The following is a 14,108-nucleotide window of genomic DNA, read 5'->3' as shown; positions in this document are numbered from 1 at the left end:
TGAAGATAGAAGAGTTTGTTGAATCTGACGTGACATGTTCGTATGAACCCTTTGTACGAACAAAAGTAAGAGAAATTTAGGATAAAAATACGAACATGTTCTTGCATGAGGCCCAATGTACTTAATATATTTGAGGTTTTTAGTTGTTTGGAATCTATATTAAATGGAACCAAATGTAGTGGTAATAGTCATCCCACTTATCCAAAGTGGTTAAAAAAATCAGAATCAATTGTATTTAGTAAAATGTCAGCAGGCTGCATTTTTATACCAAATCCCAGCAACTCTATGAGAACAATTAAACATCACAGATTGGTACAAAAAGACTCTATGGCAGGTAGGGATGGGTACCGAATTTGATACTTTTTGATGTACAGACCGAATTCTGTCGGTTCTACCGAGTATCTATTCACGTAACATTAAACGGAGACTGACTGGAGATATCTCCAGCCTGGTAGCATTAATCATATTAATCATCAAGTGCCAAAAAGTAGTCGATTAATGTTTTTCTGACGATTATTTGCACATGATACGATTATGCCCAACCCTTCCGGATATTGGTACAGAATCGATTCAAACGTCAAAGGTACGCATCCCTAATGGCAGGTCATTAAACCAGGTCAAAAACAAACTACCAAGTGATGATGAGGTGTTTGTACGGAGCCAGAACACTGAAAGACTAAAGTCCACCACATMTCTTCATCTGCCCAAGAGGAAATCACTGGTGTACCAGCAGAGTTTGTAATATAATGTCCATTATAACAATAATTGAAATTTTTTTTTTAATTTATGTATTATTTTCAACCTTAGAAACCGTGGTTTTGTGAGGAATCACTGCTTCTGTTGCAGGGGGGGACAGACTCAAACAAAACACTACAGTGTATGTTATTTACTTACTACAGGGCTGGCATTCTCGTTTTGGATATTAATCTGTCTTAGCAGCCTGCACTCATAGTCTTGATCCATGATGCCTGGAAACAAAGTCAACATAACACTTWAGTAGTAACAGTCAGAGGCAAAACAAAAACAAGGGATTCGTCATTAGATTTTAATGACTAAAAAAATCGCTTATCATCCCAATAATTTTGGTGTCTTTTGTGACATAATGAGTACCTAGAATCCAAACACCCACATAAATCATGCATTTTCATAAGCCACCTGTCATTTAATGAATTTACTTACATCATTCTGTTAAGCCTTATAATTGAATACAAGTTTCCAAAATACACGATCCAATTATGCAATCTTAAAACGTTTTTGAAACAATCAAAGCCCATTAAACTCTAGAGAGCTTGTTTCATCCCAGATCCAAAATAGATTAACCTAAAATCTAAAATCAAACTGTGACTTTACAATTTCCTTTATTCACGACTGAGCTCGATAATGCTAACAGCACTTTACATTCGCCAACTAAACAAACTATGAAAATTAGCCTAACAGCATGAATTACCTTCGAGCTGTCCTTGAACAGAGAACAAACACAATGTTTGTCGATGATCTGTAATCTTTAAACCTATATGATAATCATAAAAAGGCCGTCCTATCATTTAGCACACACAGCTAAGCTAACGTTAGCCCAGCTGGATGATTTACCGTAAATTACGCTAGCCACCGGGCTAATGCTTTGTCAACATTATTGTTCACAATCTGCACTTGTAAAAACCTACCTCTTCCAAAAATATGGTCTCGCCTTTACAGGCCGCTCAAATGTTTCTTCCGACGTGTCAAAATGTCTTTTGTTTTATGCTTTTTTTCAAGGCTGAACAGCGAATACAAATGTATTTTGCCCGAGCATTCAATTTAGGTTCGCAAAGCACCACGGGAAAAACATCACGTCACAAAATTTAAACCCAACATTTTTCGTTGCTAAGGAAACACACGGAAGGTGCCCGGTGTCGAAATARGCACCAGACTAAACACACGCAAATTAAAACAAAATACACTAATTACAAGTTTCAAATTACTTTATTTGTATAAAGTGATGAATGAAAACTAAGCAAAAATAAAGTTTGACATAAAGCAAAACAGCCTCATACAAAAATATTGTGACAAAATTTTCATTATTTCTAAMATAAATATTTCACTAGCTTATAAGATACAGCAAAACCCTTTCAGGAAATATGGCTAAGAGCAAAACTTGCAAGTATTCATGTYGATAATCTGTATATAATAAGATGTCAATATATATCTTAGTTAAAAGATTGCAATTCACAGTGRAACAAAGATTAAACAAAGTTCAAGTAAGTGACTGTTATTCAAATAAAACTAGGCTATATTCCCAGTAACGTGCAAAACTCCTTTAAAATGAATAAACAGTAAATACACAGAAACAGCTAATTCAGATTAGATTGCTATACTATAATAGTCCAAGTTAAAAGGAGTGTTAGCTGGTTGAATKTACTCAGGTTTATGTTGATTTTCTCCACATAATTGAATGTCTTGAAATGGCTTTTATTAAACACATTCATGCTCACAGACTCTCAGGAAAATCATCTTAAGAACAATCAACCTCTCAGTGTTACATTCTGTGTGTACAGCATGCTCAGTAAAAAAACCTGTTCATAATCAACTGATTAAATAAGACTGAAAAAAAGATGTATGTAAAATTTTCTAAACAGTTATTAAATCATTTTCTTTAATGAAGGACAAAGACACGGTAGAAAAGAGCTATAACTTTGCACATTAAAAAAAAATCCCTGTTACCTTATTTATAAAAGTAAGGCTACCAAATGTAAAAAGTCGGAGTGTCTTCAGCCATGAAACTGAAGTTAGATTACTACAGAGGACTGAAATGATCATATTTTCAACAGAGCTCTGGACTAAAGGGAGGATGTGTCTCTGGGTTTGAGCTGTTGACCATTGCTGACCTGGAAACGAGTTTCGTCAGATATACCATATTGTTCCAAGGGATCCTGAGGAGAAAGCAGACAGTGAGAACAGGCTGGAAGACATGCAGCATTTTYCCCGTTTATTAAAGCAGAATCAAACTTGACATGAAATGGACAGTTCGCCAAACGGAGAAAYGACAAACACCAAACCCAAGCGTTATGTCACTACAGCTCAGCAGCTGTACTCMTACAGGAAGTCTGGTTGTTGTTTATGGAAATTGAGGAGTTTCACTTCAGCTTGGTTCAACCTGGTTCAACAGCACTTTTTTTAAAAAGTGGGGRTAGGCAAAATTGATTTTCTGAGCTTTATATCATGTTATGATGTCATTCCCTCATCAAAAATATACCCAGAGTGTAGCTTTGACTCATTCGTGCGCGTTTGAGAAATCCTTGAATTTTCTGTGGTAGCCATGTGGAGCTGCCTAAACACTTGAAGGTACAAAGCTGCCATCCCACAGAGCACCCCTCCCACGAAGCATTGTTGAAGTGGGAGTGTCAGAAACAGTAGGAAGTTCTTAAAGAGACAGRGGCCAATTTCAAGGCTTTTRGATAAGCTATGATGCAAAGTCAAATTTATTTTTSATATATACAGCATTTTCATAATTGAACTATGTGCCTGGAAATGATATAAAACCACCCATATACAAATTAGTGGATAATTTACAGAAAGGAGATTGCTAAAAAATGATTACTAAAATCTTCAAGCATACTTTATCCTRTGTTTAAACAGGATAAAGAGTATTTATAGCATAGGTACTCTTAAAACWTGCATGTTAGGCTGCCTTCAGGTCCAGCAGGCCTCCCTTGCAAAAGAGAGCTGAGATCTCAATGGGAATTGTCTCGTTAAATAAAGGTTCATTAAAAAAAAGAAAATATGACAACAACTTCAAATCTGAATGATTTTATTTCACGTATAAAGACTATTCCCATGGCACAGACCTGAGGTWTGATTAGAGAACAGGGATGCACAATATACCAGCATTAACATCGCTATCATTTACGTCTGCTATTGATTTCCCACTTTTTAGCTTCGTGTTTCTGTTTTGAGAGGGGAAATGACTGGTCGAGTGGTATCTGTTTGATCATGATAGCGTTAGTGATGCTATGCAGCCAGGAGAAACTGAAGTAGAGAGCCATGTCAGCGGTCTGGTCATTTTTTTACGATATCGAAAAAAGACAAGCATTTTTGTGCGCATATGTTTATAAATAATTTGTGTGTTTGTGTAATATCGATTATCAGCCATAACACTAATAATAATATTGGATATCAATATTGGCTGTAGTGTTCACATCGGTGCATCCCAATTAGAGAAGCAAGCTGAAACAAACTTGCTGCTGTGGGTCTTACCTTCCCAGTGAGCCTGTGGATTTCAGTTCGATAGTAAATGAGATTCCTCCTCATGAACTCATAACTGCAAGAAAAAAACATTTGATGAGGGGGTAATAACATTCAAGCACATACAGTAAAGATTAGAGCCACAGATGGGCAGCATAGGTATGATAAATATTTAACTTTGGTTCCAATCAGGTTATATGAAATCTGACACTAGTCTGATACATTTATCACCAAATGTGGACAATCTGTAACCAGCAGGTTTGGTGCAAACTGAGACCACAAAGACATTAAACAAATATTTGAATTTTGTGACACTCCCTAAATGCTGCTAATTGACAGCTCCCTTTTTTTTTTTAACTCTGACCACCAAAACCATACTGAGAACAGAGGACTGCATCAAAATGAGAGTTCAACACTATTTTTTATATAAATAAGATGTGATTCAGGTGCATTCAGCAATGTCCACTTGAGATCAGATAATTTTGGATTCATGTTAACCATCGGCTTTACCTCAAACTTTTGCTGTGGAAATTTTTTAAAAAAAGAGTAAGTTTTACCTCGCTTTGATAATAGAGTCTATCCACTCCTTACATTGCTCCTCTGTGTCACATTCAAAGACATATTTTCTCTCTGCTTCATCTAGAAACGCTACAGGAAGAGGAGACAAGCACAGATGTGTGAAAGTGGAAGTTTAAAGTCAGTGTGAAAGTGACCCTGAGGATGCTGCGGCTCACCTATAGAGAAGGTCTGACTGTCCTCTTTCTCCACCCGACACTGCTCCAACAACAACGCTCCAACAGGCTGRGGAGRRRAAAAAAAGAAACAAAGACCTCAACATATATGTCAAAGTGTTTCAACACAACACAGAGAAAACCACTGAACACAGCTGACCTCCTCCTCATCAGTCCGGAAGTAAAAGAGGAAGTTAACGATGAGCTTCACCAGCCTCCTCTTGACAACTATAAAACAATACCAAATAAGAGGAAAAACGTGAAATTATTTTTACAGTACATAGCTGAAGTAATTGAGTGTAATGAACACCATTCTGTTTCACCGATGCTAATTTAACCTGCTCGGGCGGGGTCATGCACCAAACGAAAATTAGGTAAAACAGAGAAAGCAACGGACCGTCTCCTTTCTTAGGACCTCGCATTCCCAGTTCAGCCGCCATCTCTGAAGGCTGGCGGCTCAGAGACACCAGCTCCTTCTCGTTGAAACGCATCACAGACAGACGGAAGGACAACGCGGTTACAGCTGGTCCGTCTGTCCGACCGAAAACATCTCAAGAAAGTTGTCCAGCTGTTAACACAGCCCAGTGTTTTGTTGGTGAGCGTGCAGTCGAGTTCTCCGTTTCTTTATCTGATGTCCTGAAAATGTGACTCGGAGTGTATGAACATTTTAAAGGCWAAATATGTCCCCAGCAGCTGGTGGGAGACGTTTTAGATAAACATCCGGAGACTGGAGTCGCTGCCTAGTTCTTCTTCTACGGTGATTGCAGAACCATCTAACAATTTCAACACGGCCATCTACCGTTCTGATTGGGGTATTGCAAGTAAAATGGTTATGATGCAAAAAAAAAAAAAACATTAACTTTCATGGCATCTCTGTTGTAACGTATAGTATATAAGTTTGTAATACGTGCCTTCTTTATTTCCAAATGAAAATACTACTGCTTACTTTTTTGCTTACTTGTGTATCTTGCGCTGTAAAAAGTACTCTCATCCTATCCAMTAGGGGGCGATACATAAACACAGTTGCTTAAAACCGTAGAAAGACATTTTCCGCGCATGCGCATATCTATTTTATCGTTGCGTGTTCCTGTCGTTTGGGTAAGTGGGTGATTTTTGAGATCATTAGTTTATTATGATTTAAAGTTAATATATTGCGTCGTGATTGACTTACAAAGAAATATATACACAAATCTTTTTTATTGCTTGGGTTTGTATGGAGTTGTGTACTGTGTTTAAACGCTGTTCGTTAGCATATTGCTAGCTTAGCTAACATTTAGCAAAATGTACATGAAAGGATCGGTGGATAGTTGATAATTTCTTAAACTATAACAAATATTTTCTATATAAGATGAATATTAAACTAGAGTCATGACAGCAGAAGCTTAGATGACTCAAAGGGAATTTGTAGAGTAATTTTTTACTCAACCTGATCCGCAGCCTGTGTGTAATGTTCATACAAATTTCTTCTGAGCTGCTGAAACACATCCGCTTTGTATGGGATTTCCATAAATACAAACTTTGTTTGTTAATAACTTTGAATCATGTTGTGCCCCTTTTCCATTTATAGATTAAAACCCCCYGAGTCCAGTTTTGACTGAACTGGTTTTGGTCTGTGTTTGGAGTTCATCCCTTCATAAAGATGGATTTCCAGCACCGAGCTGGAGGAAAGACAGGAAGCGGAGGGGTGGCCTCCGCTTCAGAGAGTAACCGGGACAGACGTGAACGGTTACGTCAGCTGGCCCTAGAAACCATCGACATCAACAAAGACCCTTACTTTATGAAGAATCATTTAGGCTCATATGAGTGCAAACTATGCCTGACACTTCACAACAATGAGGTGAGGAGGCGCATAATGAAATAAATTGGTTTGAACTTTGGTTATAACTCTTATTTAGGTAATTTATGAAGAAAATGTACAAGCTGCCTTTATTTTTTACAGGGTAGCTACTTGGCTCACACACAAGGAAAGAAACATCAGACTAACTTGTAAGTTCACTTTGTGTATATTTTAGCTCATGTTTACTACTTATAATCAACTGTGTGCACGTAGATAATGTTTTGCATTGTTTATGTGTCCTTTCCATAAACTATTATGACAGAACTGAGTTACACAAGCTTTTGTCTAGAAATTCAGACATGACCTTATATTGCGCAGTTTGTATCAATTGAAACTGTTACATTTTGTGTTTTAGAGCACGGAGAGCTGCCAAAGAGGCGAAAGAATCTCCAGCTCAACCAGCTCCAGCTAAAGTTAAAGTTGAAGTCAAGAAGTTTGTCAAAATCGGTCGACCAGGATACAAAGGTTTGTATGAAGTCAGTCGTCGTTTGGTCTACATTAACCGCAATAAATAGATGTTAACTTTATCGGCGTTTATTTTTTGTCTTTCCTTAGTGACAAAACAGAGGGACCCAGAGACCGGCCAGCAGTCTTTACTTTTTCAGGTTTGAATTTTAATTATGATAAACAAAAATATAAGTTACTCTTGAACTAAATGATTGTGGTTTTCAAAACAGATAAGCTTTTTACAATCTGGCAGCTGTGAAACCTTCATAACTTTAACACGTTGCTGCCTAGTTCATGGCTCTGTGTAGATTTTGGTTCTCTGCGTTTGAACAGGACTTTCTTAAGGAGCAAGGGTGTCCAATCCTGGTCCTCGAGGGCCACGATCCTGTCTGTTTTAGAGGTTTTTAATACATAATTTCCAGAGATCCAGAGAAACTTAGAACATTGAGTGTTTCTAACCTCGTGTCCTTCATCCAAGGAACGGTTAGGCCCCCGCTCATATGGGTTCTTTATCCATCCTCACTCACCATAAACCATCTACATAATTTGAAAACATGGATTATGAACAGGCTTTTACAAAACTTGAAGAGATTCAATCACCGAATCAGGTGAGTTTGAGCAGAGAAACAAGCAGGATAGCAGCCCTCAAGTATCAGGATCGGACCCTGGAGTTGCAGAGGGACAAGCCTGTGAATCACAGTAAAGCAGATTATAAAATGTATGTTACACTGAGAGAACCAAAGGTAAATGCTCCAACATGTTTAGCTCCACTACTGATTTTTGTCCACTCTGAAAGTTGTCAGGTTTGTTCATTATTCAAATAAAGATGAGGATGCATCATAGAAATGGCAACGCAGTGCTCCRTCTTATAAAGTCCCTGAGGGAAACGGTAGTTGCACATTAATGACCATAACCTCTAACTTGTTTCTTTGTTGTTTTCCTCTCTTCATCAATCAGATCGACTATCCAGAGATCGCAGAAGGCATCGGACCCAGACATCGTTTCATGTCAGCTTACGAACAGCGCATTGAGCCCCCCGATCGTCGCTGGCAGTACCTGCTGTTTGCTGCTGAACCATATGAAACTATTGCCTTCAAGGTTGCTCAGTTCTACTTCTCTTTTATGACATTATTATGCTAATCCCTCACAGTCTTGTGATAATAAGTTGTTTGATATTTTAGGTCCCCAGCAGGGAAATTGATAAAGCAGAAAATCGCTTCTGGACCCACTGGAACAAAGAAACTAAACAGGTACTGAAGCTCAGACATGTTGTTCGTCACAAAGATGTTTTAAATCAGAGCAAAAACTTTTTGTTTGATTTTTATTTTTCTTTCCAGTTTTTCCTGCAGTTCCACTTCAAAATGGAAAAAGCGATTTCGCAGTCCACCGGTCCAGTGCCACCACCCAATGTGAAGCACCCGCTTCCTCACCTGGGCGGACCCGGGCTTCACCCACAAAACGACTCCCTGCCGCCTCCACCACCAGGGGGGATGCCCGTGCATCCTCTGCCACCCGGGGCTCCAGGCACCCATCAAATACCCCACCAGATGCACATGCCCCCCATGCCGATGAGGCCACCCCCTCCAGACGGTCTTTCAATGTCTAATAATTGATCTTAATGGTGTTCAGTTGTCTTTTCCAATTTTCTGTCCTATTTTTGTCATGTTGCAGGCTTATTCATTAGTTTATGATTCATTTKTTTAGTGAGGAGTAAATGTTTAGCATAAGCTTTTGTAAAAACAGGCTTTTTTTTAATTATCTGGACACAGGAGCTATRATAAACAGCTTATTTTTAGGACAGCTTTTCTAAATAAAATATCATCAAAAACCTGGAAAAACTGCAATATTTGTGTTTCTTCAAAAAACAATATACAGAAATATTTAATGTTTCCTGAACTGTTTACATTTATTACTGTTTGTTGTTGATGAGGAGAGAAACTTAACAGCAATAGTTTTAACATTAAGCTGAAATTCAAACATTTCACATTTGTAAAAAGCAGCTGACTTCACAGCTGTAACACCTTACTGCTGATACTGATAATAGTTCAGGATTTTATTCATGAAAGAACTTTAAAAGTAACCTTTACTTCATTCATCCCTTTGTCATTTTTCTTCTTCTTGGCTCCCAGAATCGTATTTTGCTCGGCAGCTGCGTCCTCGTCTCTTTCATCCTCAGCTGCCTCCTCGCCTTCCTCCCTTTCCTCTCTCCTTTTTTCCTCTTTCATTTTCTTGTCTCTGGCTTTCTTGGCTCTCCTGTCCTTTAATTTCCCGTCTCTTTGCTTTAAGAGTTTTTCGTCTGGCGGCGACCTGTTTCTGAGACCCCTCGATGCTCGTGCTGTTCTTCCACGCTTTGATTTTCTTCCTTTGATGTCTTCGTCCTCGTCGTCATTGAGGTCAGGCAGCCACCAAAACACGACTTCCCACAGAGATGTCTCAGGCTTCAGGTGGGGTCAACAGCAGCAGCTGTTAATTTTATACTTCAGGTATTAAAGTTGTGAAACGGTTTAAATGTTGGTTTACCTCCCAATGTTTCCGGTGATGTAACATTCCTGATCGTCTCAGCATCAGTCCAGCTTCATCTTCTGTCTTTCCGTGACTTCGAAATGTTTCTGTGGGTTTTTATTTATTTAAAACAGCACTCAGCAAATATCACACATTTCATTTAGAGATTTGTGGAGCAGATCAGTCACCATGAAGTCGTTGGACGCCTGAGGCGAGCACCACGATGGTGATGGCCACCAACAGACAGCGGTTGAGCGTCACGTTCTCCCACGGTGTTTCTATCTGAGTCAGGTTCTGGAGGGACAGAGATTTTTGCAAGGATTCTGAAGGGATGAAGGAAAAACAAATACAAAAGAGCTGTTAATACTGAAAKGTTCTGTCTTACAAACTGCTGAGAGGACAGAAACTCACTAGATTTGGAGAAGCTGGGGTCTCTGGGTAAAATCTTGGGTTCTGATTTTGGTTGCAGGGGAACAGGAGCCACTTCCTGTTTCAACAGGATAATAAACTGTCTTTAAAGTTCAACAGATTAAAAGTTGACATTTGGTTGAATTTCAGCACATTTACCTCTCTGAATTTTCTTGAAGTGTACATTTCTGGGAAGAAAAAAAATATTACTGCAGGGTAAAGTAAATTTGCAAAAGCATAAAAATAGATAAAATAACATTATATAAAACTGTTTTAGTTTGTAAACTTCCACAGTACAAATCTGTGATTGGTAAATCATGCAAACATTGTATTTTATAACACTGTGACCCCCTGTTGTGTTGCAGTAACAGCAATTAAATGGTGATGCTGACCTGATAAACCAAGGCTCTTTTTCAAAACATTATTTTCACTTTTCTTTCATTATTCTTCAATAGAACAGCTGACATTTAAAGCTGTGGTCTTGATACTGACAAAAAAATTAACTTCTAAAGATGATCAAACTATGAGATCATCACTGTGCCTAACAGGTTGTTTTATGGGTAAAATGTATTTGTTAAAATGTCCTGCTTTTCTGTTTTGGTTAATTGTGCAAGACTTATTTATACATATGGGACTGACTAAAATAGTTTTGCCATCCTGTTAATCAGCCTATGCATCTTTATTTAGCTTTACACTAAATTATAAAATGAGCATGCTAATTAAATAAAGTTAAAAATCATATACAGTGGTTTGCAAAAGTATTCATACCCCTTGAACTTTTCCATATTTTGTCACATTACAACCACAAACATAAAWATATTTCACTGGAATTTAATGTGAAAGACCAACACAAAGTGGTATACAATTGTGAAGTGGAAGCAAAATTTTACATGAATCAAAACATTTTTTACAAATAAAAAACTGAAAAGTGCGATGTGCAAAATTATTCAGCCCCCCTGAGTCAATACTTTGTGGAGCCACCTTTTGCTGCAATTACAGCTGCAAGTCTTTTAGGGTATGTCTCCACCAGCTTTGCACATCTAGTGACTGCAATTCTTGCCCATTCCTCCTTGCAAAACAGCTCAAGCTCAGTCAGATTGGATGGAGAGCRTTTGTGAACAGCAGTTTTGAGATCTTGCCACAAATTCTCAATTGGGTTTAGGTCTGGACTTTGACTGGGCCATTCTAACACATGAATATTCTTTTTTTWAAACCACTCCATTGTAGCTTTGGCTTTATGTTTAGGGTCGTTGTCCTGCTGGAAGGTGAACCTCCGCCTCAGTCTCAAATCTTTTGCTGACTCCAACAGGTTTTCTTCCAAGATTGCCCTGTATTTGGCTCCATCCATCTTCCCATCAACTTTGACCAACTTCCCGGTCCCTGCTGAAGAGAAGCACCCCCAGAGCATGATGCTGCCACCACCATATTTGACAGTGGGGATGGTGTTTTCAGAGTGATGTGCAGTGTTCTTTCTCCGCCACACATAGCGTTTTGCATTGTGGCCAAAAAGTTCAATTTTGGTCTCGTCTGACCAAAGCACCTTCTTCCACATGTTTGCTGTGTCCTCAACATGGCTTCTGGCAAACTGCAAACGGGACTTCTTATGGTTTTCTTTTAACAATGGCTTTCTCCTTGCCACTCTTCCATAAAGACCACATTTGTGTAGTGCACGACTAATTGTTGTCCTGTGGACAGTTTCCCCCACCTGAGCTGTGGCTCTCTGCATTTCATCCAGAGTCACCATGGGCCTCTTGGCTGCCTCTCTGATCAGTGATCTCCTTGTTCGGCCTGTAAGTTTAGGTGGACGGCCTTGTCTTGGCAGGTTTACTGTGGTGCCATACTCTTTCCATTTCCGGATGATGGATTGAACAGTGCTCCGTGAGATGTTCAAAGCTTGGGAAATCTTTTTATAACCTAAGCCTGCTTTAAACTTCTCCAAAACCATATTCCTAACCTGTCTGGTGTGTTCTTTGGACTTCATGATGCTGTTTGCTCCCCAATATTCTCTTAACCAACATCTGAGGCCGTCACGGAGCAGCTGTATTTGTACTGAGATTAGATTACACACAGGTGGACCCTTTTGAGTCATTAGCAGTCATCAGGCAACTTCTGAATGCAATTGGTTGCACTCAGGGAAAAGGGGGCTGAATACTTTTGCACGTCGCACTTTTCAGTTTTTTATTTGTAAAAAATGTTTTGATTCATGTAAAATTTTGCTTCCACTTCACAATTGTATACCACTTTGTGTTGGTCTTTCACATTAAATTCCAGTGAAATATATTTATGTTTGTGGTTGTAATGTGACAAAATATGGAAAAGTTCAAGGGGTATGAATACTTTTGCAAACCACTGTAAATACACAATTACAGTATTTACCAACAAACCAACAGGAAGAATTTGATACTAAGGTAGGTTACTTGGTTTGGGTAACTAAAATTTTAACTTGTAGTTATAAAAATGTAGTATTTAAACCACATAATGCRGGTCAGTAGGATCAGAAATAGAACAGAATAGAACAGAATAGAATGTCCACCACAGTGGAAATTTTCCTCCAAATACAAATTAATAGAAACAAATTGACTATTTAGAGACATTTCAGTCAAGACATATAAAATAATTGACATTCTTGAAGTTTTTTTGTTAATAGACACAAAAATTGTCTCTTCAGAGATAYCTGTTTTAATAAAGTGATAAAATTAATTAAGTATCTAATAATAAAAGAAAAGCTTCTAAATTTTCTTCTGCGTTTTATTGGAGTAATGGACATTTTTCTTTAAAGATGATCCTTTGCAACATCTGTAGCAATTAAAAAATGTCTAATTTTTTGTGTTTTAAGGAAATATTTTCTTTTACACTCCAACAAGAACCCCCGCCCCCATCACCCCTGGCTGAGAGCCCTTATCACCCCTTTTCATCATTTCCAAGCAGATTTACAAAGTTATATAATGTGTTTTTTTACATAATATAAAATACACAGATTTAATGTCAGTGTGTTTGCGTGTAGCGCACCACCCACCTGGTCTGCGGATCTGTCGAACTAGTTTCTGTGGACAAGCATCTGCTCTTGGTGGCCATAACTCCTCCTCAAATGTCTCGTCCTCCATTCCTCCTCTGACAAACAATGAAGACAGAAGATAGAAGCAGCTCAAATTAAGTTTGTTTTTGTTGATTTTCAAATCTTAGTTGTGAATGTGTCACATAAGACTAATAGTTGCATGTTTTTTAAGCCTTTTTTGTCTTAAGTTCTAAAAATAATAGGAGTTGGTGAAGCACAATGTCCTTGCAGTTGTTTTTAGTATTTATTTTGAACCACAAAATGTATTGTTTTCCCCTTCGTTATGTAGTTTGTAGTGCAGAGTGACAGTGTTTAAAACGAAGACGTTTCAAGACCTTCATATTTACAGATGAATGCTGAGAGGCCTTAATGTCTTACATGACATTTCTACACTGAGCTAATGTCCTTGAAGGCCTATAAATAGATGGAGCAACGTCACCAGAACAACAAATGAATACACAATATATAAATACACAAAAAGAAAAAAAAGGTTGGATAATACTTTAGATAATTTTAGCATGTTTCTTTCATGAAGCCTGACCTTTGACCCTGATAACAGAAGGACCTACCTGCCTTGACATCCAGGCTGCGTTGTGAACCTTTGTCAGTGAGCTGTTGTTCCTCCACAGAGATGGCAGCACCGTCAGCTGTCTGATGGCCAAGGACAGGTGCTGCAGAATAAAAAGAAAATCCATTGAGAGGTGTTAACTGAGGCCGGCCTGACATCATCATGTCTCCTCTAGCTGTCAAATATCAAACTGCAGAGAGAGAAACTTAAAATAAACACAATCCGTTTGAAAAACGGAGCAGAAAGTTTTATTTAGCTACACGAAAACATAGAGTTGCATTTGTAATGCTTTATTTAAAACAATAATCACATTTTTTATTATTTTGCTTAATCTAGTTG

General features: G+C 38.2%; 4 protein-coding genes across 6 annotated transcripts in view; 1 reads left to right on the top strand and 3 right to left on the bottom strand.

Annotated features, from left to right (window-relative positions):
- The window catches only part of fzr1a (fizzy/cell division cycle 20 related 1a), an 8,474-nt gene extending 6,658 nt beyond the window's left edge, over positions 1 to 1,816 (bottom strand). Inside the window, exons 1-2 of the mRNA XM_014021202.1 lie at positions 1,665 to 1,816; positions 895 to 968 (exon numbers count right to left, since the gene is read on the bottom strand). Coding sequence (XP_013876656.1) covers positions 895 to 963 — 69 coding nt within the window. The 5' untranslated portion in view covers positions 964 to 968; positions 1,665 to 1,816. The remainder of the gene's footprint in view (positions 1 to 894; positions 969 to 1,664) is intronic.
- A 127-nt stretch (positions 1,817 to 1,943) lies between these two features.
- Positions 1,944 to 5,464, bottom strand: plekhj1 (pleckstrin homology domain containing, family J member 1). The gene is made up of 6 exons (XM_014021243.1): positions 5,350 to 5,464; positions 5,113 to 5,180; positions 4,956 to 5,022; positions 4,779 to 4,869; positions 4,234 to 4,297; positions 1,944 to 2,909 (listed from the first exon to the last, which is right to left on the bottom strand). Exons 1-6 carry the CDS (start codon positions 5,441 to 5,443, stop codon positions 2,817 to 2,819), a joined length of 477 nt encoding a protein of 158 aa, XP_013876697.1. The 5' UTR covers positions 5,444 to 5,464; the 3' UTR covers positions 1,944 to 2,816.
- Positions 5,458 to 9,007, top strand: sf3a2 (splicing factor 3a, subunit 2). Of its 2 annotated transcripts, none has more exons than XM_014021219.1 (8): positions 5,458 to 5,547; positions 6,520 to 6,789; positions 6,892 to 6,938; positions 7,145 to 7,254; positions 7,345 to 7,394; positions 8,194 to 8,334; positions 8,418 to 8,486; positions 8,574 to 9,007. In XM_014021219.1, exons 2-8 carry the CDS (start codon positions 6,592 to 6,594, stop codon positions 8,847 to 8,849), a joined length of 891 nt encoding a protein of 296 aa, XP_013876673.1. In that variant the 5' UTR covers positions 5,458 to 5,547; positions 6,520 to 6,591; the 3' UTR covers positions 8,850 to 9,007. The 2 variants fall into 2 exon arrangements, with proteins under 2 accessions (XP_013876673.1, XP_013876667.1); XM_014021213.1 differs by lacking the exon at positions 5,458 to 5,547 and adding an exon at positions 5,968 to 6,050.
- A 109-nt stretch (positions 9,008 to 9,116) lies between these two features.
- LOC106526587 (uncharacterized) lies at positions 9,117 to 13,854 on the bottom strand. Of its 2 annotated transcripts, none has more exons than XM_014021232.1 (7): positions 13,771 to 13,854; positions 13,163 to 13,257; positions 10,306 to 10,334; positions 10,150 to 10,225; positions 9,927 to 10,061; positions 9,757 to 9,845; positions 9,117 to 9,674 (listed from the first exon to the last, which is right to left on the bottom strand). In XM_014021232.1, exons 2-7 carry the CDS (start codon positions 13,248 to 13,250, stop codon positions 9,294 to 9,296), a joined length of 798 nt encoding a protein of 265 aa, XP_013876686.1. In that variant the 5' UTR covers positions 13,251 to 13,257; positions 13,771 to 13,854; the 3' UTR covers positions 9,117 to 9,293. The 2 variants fall into 2 exon arrangements, with proteins under 2 accessions (XP_013876686.1, XP_013876681.1); XM_014021227.1 differs by having other exon boundaries at positions 13,775 to 13,819.
- Between the last annotated feature and the right edge of the window lie 254 nt (positions 13,855 to 14,108).

Source organism: Austrofundulus limnaeus, unplaced genomic scaffold (genome assembly GCF_001266775.1).
Source record: "Austrofundulus limnaeus strain Quisiro unplaced genomic scaffold, Austrofundulus_limnaeus-1.0 Scaffold3, whole genome shotgun sequence".
Classification (NCBI taxonomy): domain Eukaryota; kingdom Metazoa; phylum Chordata; class Actinopteri; order Cyprinodontiformes; family Rivulidae; genus Austrofundulus; species Austrofundulus limnaeus.
Note: the sequence above shows the minus strand (reverse complement) of the source record. Positions and strands in the feature narration are given on the sequence as shown.